General features: G+C 46.6%; 1 protein-coding gene across 1 annotated transcript; it reads left to right on the top strand.

Annotated features, from left to right (window-relative positions):
• Window positions 1–221: 221 nt before the first annotated feature.
• On the top strand, window positions 222–1,548 carry LOC108930121 (gap junction gamma-1 protein-like; the record flags this gene model as incomplete). The annotated part of the gene is made up of 2 exons (XM_018745195.1): window positions 222–1,365; window positions 1,535–1,548. Coding segments are annotated over exons 1-2 (1,158 nt in total), but the record flags the coding sequence as incomplete, so codon positions are not given.
• Between the last annotated feature and the right edge of the window lie 8,198 nt (window positions 1,549–9,746).

Below are 9,746 nucleotides of genomic sequence, written 5' to 3'. Positions count from 1 at the left end.
ACGGAGGTGCAGACGCATCTAGTAGAAGCAGCAGTGCTGTTCTGCGGAATTAAGTGAATGTGTCGCACAGCTGCTGAATCTGTATTTAATTGGGAATTGCACGGTCGATATATAAAGTGAAGTTTTTTCCCTCTCCCAAGCTGTAGGAGGTTTCTGAAGTGTTATTTAGTAAAATGACTTTGCTTTCTTTGCAGACGTGAAATACTCACCCAGGAAGCACCATGAGCTGGAGTTTCCTCACCCAGCTGCTGGATGAGATCTCCTACCACTCCACATTTGTGGGGAAGACGTGGTTGACTGTGCTCATTGTGTTCTGCATCGTGCTCACTGCGGTGGGTGGGGAGTCCATCTACGACGATGAGCAGAGCATGTTCACATGCAACACGGGGCAGCCAGGTTGTGAGAATGTGTGCTATGATGCCTTTGCGCCCCTTTCGCATGTCAGGTTCTGGATCTTTCAGGTGATAATGGTCACCACTCCTACGATCATGTACCTTGGATTCACCATGCACAGAATTGCCCGCATGAACGATGACGAGCACCATCCTCGGGGGAAGAATTTAACCATCAACAGGCGTACTAATCGTGCATGTGAAGAGATGGAGGACAACGCTGAGGAAGATCCTATGATTTTGGAGACCAGTGAGGTTGATAAAGAGAAGAATAATCAGTGCTCCGCAAAGAAGCATGATGGCTGCCGTAGGATCCAGAGGGACGGCCTAATGAAGGTGTACGTATTGCAGTTGGTGGCACGTGTGGCGTTTGAGGTGGGCTTCCTGTTTGGCCAGTATATCCTGTATGGGTTTGAAGTGGTCCCCTCCTACATGTGCACGCGCAGTCCATGTCCCCACACTGTGGACTGCTTTGTCTCAAGGCCAACGGAGAAAACCATCTTCCTGCTCATCATGTATGCCGTCAGCGGGCTCTGCCTCCTCCTCACCCTACTGGAGATGCTGCACCTGGGTATAGGTGGAATTCGAGACTCGTTCCGTACTCGCACTGCCCGCAGACGGGCATCCTCCAGGCGACGAGCCTCACTCTGCCGCCCCATGGCCTCAGCCCTTCCTGGCTACAGCCCAGCAGTGAAGAAGGGTCCAGCAGGGAAGATGGCCAGCGACCTTAAGACAGATTTCCATGACAACCTTGTGGGCTCTGGCCATAATAATTTTGGGAACGAGTCATCTTCCCGTGAGCTCAAGCGCATCTGTCACCACCTGAAGTTGGGCCAGCAGCACCTAGGCCTGGCCTATCTGAATGAAGAGAGCAGCCCATCTCACAGCAGCGGCCCAGAGGCAAACCGTACTGCAGTGGAGCAGAACCGACTGAACTTTGCACAGGCAAAGCAAAAAGCAGCCTGTGATAAAGGTTGGCAATTTCTCATAGAAGCTGTTTGTTGTTACCTGATGTTCCTCTGTCACCATTTCATTTCACGTGCTTAGTCTGAATGAATTACTCAAGTCTTTAGAAGGTACATTACTTACACACACACACACACACACACACACACATTTTCAGAACCGCTTGTCCCACACAGGGTCGCGGGGAACCAGAGCCCACCCAGGAACACAGGGCGCAAGGCTGGAGGGGGCACACCCAGGACGGGACGCCAGTCTGTCGCAAGGCACCCCAAGCAGGACTCGAACCCCAAACCCACCGGACAGCAGGACTGTGGTCCAACCCACTGCACCACCACACCCCCTGTCGAAGGTACATTAAGTTGTAGTAATTTATATGCAGTGCATGGGTATAGCATACCTGAATGCGCACTGGTTATGTTAACTCCCCCTCCTCCTAGGAATCAGAGTCTGAATCTCCTGTCATGCTACGCTGTCTGCTGATGCCATCTACCAAACTCGTTCCATGGAAGGAGAAGCACATACTACAGAAGAGCTGCACGGGCATGTCACGGACTAGTTACTGAACCAGTTACGCTCCCCGGGACATTAGTAGTTGCGTTAGTTTTATAAAGGAGGATAATTAGGTTAATCAGAATCAGAATCAGAACGAGCTTTATTGCCAAGTATGTTCGCACATACAAGGAATTTGTCTTGGTGACAGGAACTTCCACAGCACAGACAGAATGACAGTGACAAGACAGGTGAGAAGACAGAGTATGTGAACAAGGGATAAAAATATTTAGAAATATAGAGTACCCAAGTGTTTTACAGTAGTAGTGTGGGCTTGCAGTGCCAGTAATGTTTAGAAAAATAAAGATGTTATTGTATTTTTGGAGGGGGGTGCGGTGGCGCAGTGGGTTGGACCGCAGTCCTACTCTCCGGTGGGTCTGGGGTTCGAGTCCCGCTTGGGGTGCCTTGCGGCGGACTGGCGGACTGGCGTCCTGTCCTGGGTGTGTCCCCTTCCCCCTCCGGCCTTACGCCCTGTGTTGCCGGGTAGGCTCCGGTTCCCCGTGACCCCGTAAGGGACTAGCGGTTCTGAAAATGTGTGTGTGTGTGTGTGTGTGTGTGTGTGTGTGTATTTTTGGAGTTCCTTTTTGATATCTCTGAGATTATGTATCAGACATGAAGCCAAAAAAGACTTGAGTGAAATACATGCCGCCTTAATGCCTTTGTTCGTTGGCCAGATACAATTTGTTTTGAAGAAAAAAGTACTTAAATACTTTTTTTGTCAATGACTTTGATTGTTCAATAAAGACACGAAAATGTAAAATGGAATGTTGTTTGCTAAATGACTAAATGAAAGACCCTTCAAGAGTCCCAGCAGACTTCCTGGCTGGGTATTGGGATTTATGTGTGCTCATGTTTGCACTTTTGTGTGTGTGTGTGTGTGGCGCCACAGGCTTCCAGACTAATTAGACAGACTAATTCACTCAACAGCCCCGGTTCTCAATGGTCCAGCAACTGCAGGACTCCAGCACCCTGGAGTCACAGGTCCTGTCCTCCAGCTACCAGCCACACAACCTCTTACATGTGTCCAGCACCGACGCGGTACACACCAGCAGTCTGAATCAGGTGTACTCTGGTTCACCTGTCTGACAGGCTCTTTATTTACACTGCTCTTTTTATAAGTACTCAGTTTTTAAGCTATTAATAAAAGGTCCAGCACCAGCTGTTCATTTGAGTTTTCACTTGAACTTCTATGGTCACGATAATCATTGCAGCGTTACAAGAGGCAGTGCACTGATCTGAGTCCAGGCAGCGTTGCGTCCATTGTCCCTGTGAAAAAAGAGTTGGGCACCTGCCGATAACGTTGCCTTGTTTTAGCAGCCCAGTTGCCTGCTCCAGGATCCACCTCAGGCCGACCTTCAGTTGCCTTACCACAGCCAGGAGTTCCCAGAGGACAGTGATGAAGGCAGCAGGAGGGCCTACAGATCATTGTTTGACGGCATACTGTCTCGGCACACTTCAGAGCACAGCATGCAACAGTTGTTTCCTTCCAGTTTCATACTTTATACTCTTTCCTTGGGAAGTTTTACTACCAAGGGGAACAGTATCTATGATAATTGTGCCTTTCAATTCCCACTGCAACCAAAAGAGCCAGTTATCATATTGTCATACCCTTTCAAAGTGCACGGATTCTTACTGTATAAATTGAGGATAAGTGCCTTGATCAAGGCAAGCAACCTTTACCTGCTACCCTTAATGTCTGCGAAATATTCTATAACCTGTTTCTCTCATACAGATAGATGTGTGTGGTGTGAATTTGCCGCTGCTTGATTTCTCCAGATGTTCCTACTGCAGCAAGGGCTTTAAGAAGTTGAGCCACCTGAAACAGTGCGTGTTCTTACACACGGGGGAAAAACCCTACAATGATCCAGTGAAAATTGCCTATGCGAACAAATGGGTAAATCCTTGTGAAGAGCCTGATGTTGAAAGTTGGTTTGTAATAAATCCTTTATTTAACAGATTATTTACTTGTTAATTATAATAATAATTATTATTATTATTTTAAAATTATTTAACCTTAATAAGGGTTAATAAAGGGTTAGTCTGCTTTGAGAGCAGAATTTGATGAATGGAGACTGCTGCATAAAGTCTCTCATTAAATGTCTCACCTGGGCAAATAATGATATGGTTTACGAAGTTGAAAGTACAACGGAAACCAGAATTTCAGTGTCACCTTTCCACAGTCAGGAGGTAGTGTTGTGTTTAAGGAGCCAGACTTTTTATCATAAAATTTCCAGTTCAGGACTCAGGTGCAGCACTATTTACAATACCCTTTTAGTACAGGCCTCCCCTTAACCGCTCTGCCTCACCTTCAGCCCTGGAGGAGAATGCGGAGGATGAGGAGGCCACTAGAGGGGTTTCTTCTAATAATTTATCACCAGATAGAATCTAATCCTGTCAAACATTGCTGCTCTTTTCAAGGCATTCTTCAGTCCTCTGACGTTTAAGGTTAAAATTTTAAAATCAGTCATAAAAGGGGCAAATTAAATAATTAACCAACCATAAGAACAATAAAAAACTCTACTAAAATTCATTAAAAATAAATTTAAAACAAAATCATTCCCCTCCCGACATTTCTATCATACTCTGGAAGTCTACAGCAACATATGGCTGCTCACTGATATCATCATTCTGGTCTGAATAAAGAGGGGAACTCATCATACTGTACGGGGGTGCAGCCACAACCGGCCAATCCCTGTGGCTCCCATCCCCTATCAGCAAACATCGGTCTCGGTCCTCCTCCATCTTTGCTGCTGGCTTTTCCTCTTTCCTGCTCACCCCCTCCTCTTTTCTGCTCTTCTTGTATACCTTTGGAGTATGGCCTTTACTCCTTTTCCTATTTGTATCCTTTGGGGCACCCTGGGCTTTGGTGGGCGTAGTCCTTGGGGTCACAAACATCAGGTGTTCCTTCTCTACTGCCAACTCTGCATGCACCTGCTCCTCAGCAACATCAGGTTGAGCCAACACTTCTTCCTCCCTTCCGCTAGACACCCGGCTCCCCGACACGGCGTCAGCATAGGTGGGTTTCCTCTGAGAGCAGGTGCAGGCAAGATGATCTTCTGCCCCGCAGATATTACACCTGTATGGACCATTACAATCTCTAGCCATATGACCTTTCTCCAGACAGTTATTGCACCGCATATTGGTGCACTCAGCCCCCGTATGCCCAAACCCCTGACACACTCGGCAGAAGGGTGGCTGGTTAGAATAAAATAAATAGCCCTTGCTTGTGCCCAAATTAAAAGTAGCGGGTGGGTGGCGAAACCCATCAAAACCTTGTGGATCAGGGAGCAAACGGACCCAAAACTGTCTTTTCCCATTCCAGAAATGAAGTTCATCCCTCATGTCTTTGTGACCCGGCAAAACTTCAACATACCTTTGTAAAAATTCTCGTATCGACTCCGCTGTAATAAAAGGGTGAAAAACATGCACAGTCACTATGCGCTGGTTGTTAACCCAGCGGTTCTCAACATCATAAAATTTCAATGCAGAATGATCGGCGACAGTTCTGCAACTCTTAATCATCCTTTTAAAACAAAGTTCTCTGGTTAAAGTGATATCAAAGAACCTCAGCGGGTTATTCCGTTGAATGCAAATAACATCCTCCACAGTAAGACCAAGGAGACACAAAATGACCTGTTTTATAAAGGTAAGTCGGTCGTGGAAGTCTCTATCTTCCTCCTGGGATCTCCAATAAAAATGGGCTGTGTTTTTCAACGGTCCTCCATCTGCTGCCTGCATTCCATTCGGCGGAAAAGAAGTTCTGCCGATGTCCATTGTTTTCGCCAATGGTCCAGCTGTATTCTTCAGTGGTGTGCCCATTGAAAGTTCCTCCCTTGCAGATAGAGTCCTTCTTGGCGAAAGCTTCACATGTAAACTAACATAAAACTAATAAAGGGATTTAGGAAACAAAAAACTCCAGCACACCCCGTGATAGCAGCAGTCGCTAGGCTACCCAAAGGAAAATAAAAGCCTTCTAGAGGATAACCTCTAAGCTATGCAGCAGCACCTCGTGGCAAGAAAGCAAAAAAAAACAATCTTAGCCAAAAAGAACAGAAAAGATTTTTTTTTCTTCCAAACTCTATTTAATAAAGTTATCAATAATACACACAACAAAAACAATACATTAAAAATCCACAATCAAACACAAAGATCAACAGCAAACAACAATCTTAACAAAAACAATACCAAGCAGTCCCATAACAGTGGGGAGTTCCCCCAGGTCACTCTAAGTGCCCCTTCCCCACCCAATGGTTAGGGGGTCACCCCTCGAACTCCCCAGAATCCCCCCCATGGCAAAGTACGCGTAAGCAATACCACACCCAATCAGAAGAGAACACACGACTATGTACAGAAATAGACACTAATACCAACTATTTACGTTGAACTATATCAGTCCGTACTTTCCCCAGTGCTCTTCTCTTACAACTATACCATGGAGGTGTAGCCTGGAATTCTGGACCCCCGCTACAACATTCCACGACTCCCCACTTTAATAAATTAATTTGCCTTCATTCATTTAGGTGATGATCTTCTGCAAAGCAACTTATTACATTTAACAACTTAGTTATTTACTCATCTATACAGCTTGACAGTTTTACTAAATAGCTAAAATCCTTACCTAGCGTCTGAGGAAGGTTACGGCGCTCCTGGTCCATGAAGACCAGACATGCGGGGTTCTCGGCCATCTTATCCGAGACGTGATCGCCTGGGTGGAGGACAGGAGGGTCCCCATCTTGCTGGTCAGCCTGGACCGGGAGAAGGCGTTCGATCGGGTGGACCACAACTTCCTCTTTAACATCTTGGGCAGACTAGGTTTTTTGCCCCATTTTCCTTGGGTGGGTTCGAATACTCTACAATGGGGTTGGCAGCCAAGTCTCCATCAATGGCTCTCTCGAGGAGTGGTGCCCCAGCTGAGTGGGGTAAGACAGGGCTGCCCGCTGTCTCCCCTTCTCTACGTTCTGTACCTGGAGCCGCTGGTGGCAGCAATTCGGGCCTACCCAGGAATAGATGGGCCGCTCATTCCGCGAGGTGGTGGAAAGACTGTTACGTTAGCTCAGTACGCGGACGATACCGTTTTGTTTGCGTGCTCCGACCGGTGACGCGCCCAAGTGCTGCAGCTGACTCAGACGTTTGGGAGGGCCTCGGGTTCGGCGCTCAACCTCGGGAAGACAGAGGTGAAGTACTTTGGATTTTGGAGAGCGAGAAAAGATACCTTTGGTGGTCTCTTGCTTTGCAGGGGTCCCCTCAGAGTGCTGGGTGTGAGTTTTCTTTCAGGAGGAGCAGGCGAGGTCAACTGGAAGGAGCACCTTGCGATAGGCAGAAGATGGGGCTATGGAAGGTGAGGTCCCTGTCCTTCCTGGGTAAGGTGTCGATTTTGAAGGGCGGTGTCCTCCCGACCTTACTTTACTTAGCTCACATCTACTCCATGCCTCGCAACTTATGGAAAGAGTTTGTTAAAGATGTGTTTGGCTTGGTATGGAGTGAGAAATATGAGTATATGAGGAGGGAAGTGATGTACCTAGGGAAGGACAGAAGAGGGGTCCCTGACTTCCCTCTGAAATTTGATTGCCTTTTTTTTTTTTTGCGCAGCACTGCTTCCGTCTAGCAGCTCCCCTGGAACACCCACACCAGCATTTTGTTCGCCTCTGGCTGTCCTTCCCTTTGCGGCATTTGGTGAATTCGTGGTCCAATGTTGGACCCAAGGCCGAGTCTCTGCCAGACCACTACAAGCAGATGGTGAAATGGAGTAAGATCATTCTGGCAGACGCTGATGCTAGCACCCTCCTTAAGCATAAAGTGTTATATAATGCTTTGCTGGACAGGAGGGGAACGCGAGTGATGTTGGGCCTTGGGGATGACCTTTGGGCCCAAATTCAGCCAAAGGGGCTCAACAATAGACTGCAAGATCTCAACTGGCAGTGCGTTCACGAAAGATTGCCTGTGATGGAAAAACTTTATAGGCACGGGTTGACCGGACATCCTGAATGCCCACGACCCTAGCCGTTCAGGTGCAGAAACGATTAAACGTTTTTGGGATTGTGGTTATGCCAGGACAGTCTGGTCACTGGTCGAGCCCTTGTGCAGGGAGTTAGACGGCAAGATGGCGTTAACTTCTGATGACATTATAAAGGGACTGTCCCCCAAAGTAAGCAAAGCAGCCTCTGGTAGGATATGGTTGATTGTAAGTTTGACAAAGAGAGAATTGTGGAATGCACGCATTAACCTTGTCCGAAAGGGGTTGAAAATAGGAGCCTATGCTGTTTTTTTGAAAACTCGAGCTGAACTGAAGTTCAGGATAAAGCGGGATGTGATGCCTGAGGCTACAACGAGGCAAAGGACAGATGGAAAGGCCTCATGGAAGAACGTTCTTGAAGCTGTGAAGATGGGCATCTGCTTTATGGAATTTCATCCCTTCAAAATATATTGCACTTTCTTGTATCTTACCCCCTTGTATATTTATATTTCTTTCTTGTATTTATTCTTGTTTATACGTGGATTTTATGCGTATAGTACTTAGTTCACTGAATTTTAGGAGCCTTTGTTTTTATTTGGTTACCCTGTGCACTTTTAACTGGTTTTTGATATTGATGACATGGTAATCTAGAAGAAGTATCTCATATGTTTTGGAGATGCATGTATGTGATATATGATGTTTCAGGTCAGGCTGCTATTGGGGGACAGTCCTTTCATGGGTGTGTTGGTGTGTGGAAGATGTAGGTCAGTTGTACATTTTGTAGGCAGGAAGGGGATTGTTTTCTTTTTATGAGTTTTGAATGTATGTTATTGGAAAGAGACTTTATGTTATTGTATCGTGACAATGTATTTTATGTAATGATCTCTTAGTAAGTTTTGTTCACCAACTGTAGGAAATGTAGTTGTGTTTAATTTGTTTAGTTGTAAACTTATTGACATTTGTTTTTAACTGTGCATGATATAACTTTATTTTAATAAAGTTGAAGTTAAAAAACAAAAAACACTGACACAGTACACATTTTTTATTTGCGTGGTTCATTTAATTTTTCTTTATTATTTATTATATTTATTATGCTTTATTTCTTTATTGGGGGGATGCGGTGGCGCAGTGGGTTGGACCACAGTCCTGCTGTCCAGTGGGTCTGGGGTTCGAGTCCTGCTTGGGGTGCCTTGCGACGGACTGGCGTCCCGTCCTGGGTGTGTTCCCTCCCCCTCTGGCCTTGCGCCCCTGTGTTCCCGGGTAGGCTCCGGTTCCCCGTGACCCCGTATGGGACAAGCGGTTCTGAAAATGTGTGTGTGTGTGTGTATTTCTTTATTATTTTTTCTCTTCGTTATTTCTCGTGGAGCGGGAGTGCGCGGTCATGTGAGCTTGAGCCGCACGTTCATAAAACGGTGTCATTCGATGGCTTGACCTTCGTTGGGAAGAAAGTGAGCGCAGCACGAGTGAAACGAATTGAAGCGAGCAGAAAAATGCAGCATACGGTCAAACTGGGCCAAGAGAGCAGCTACTTTGCCACTGGTTGCTGCACTTGTACGACTACTTTAGTTCGCTTTTATTGCCCATTCATATACGAGAGGTACTTTACAAATGAAACGCAATTACTGCACATAACGGAGGTCTCTGCAGCGGAAAGCTTGAGAGGTGTTAAGCAGGTTGACTTAAGGTGTGGGTCCTTCTCAGCCTTTTGGCTAAGATCAAATGCAGTACCGAGGTTCTGTCACCAAGGGCTTTCCACATGATTTTCAACCTGCCCTTGGGTTGCGCCAGGGGATGAAGCCATCACAGACGTGAGGTCGGCGATGGAAATGAAGACGACGACAACTACAGCCAAGAAGAAGACGATGACTGCCTCGGCGGAGAAGACA

Source organism: Scleropages formosus, chromosome 13, assembly GCF_900964775.1.
Source record: "Scleropages formosus chromosome 13, fSclFor1.1, whole genome shotgun sequence".
Classification (NCBI taxonomy): Eukaryota; Metazoa; Chordata; class Actinopteri; order Osteoglossiformes; family Osteoglossidae; genus Scleropages; species Scleropages formosus.
Note: the sequence above shows the minus strand (reverse complement) of the source record. Positions and strands in the feature narration are given on the sequence as shown.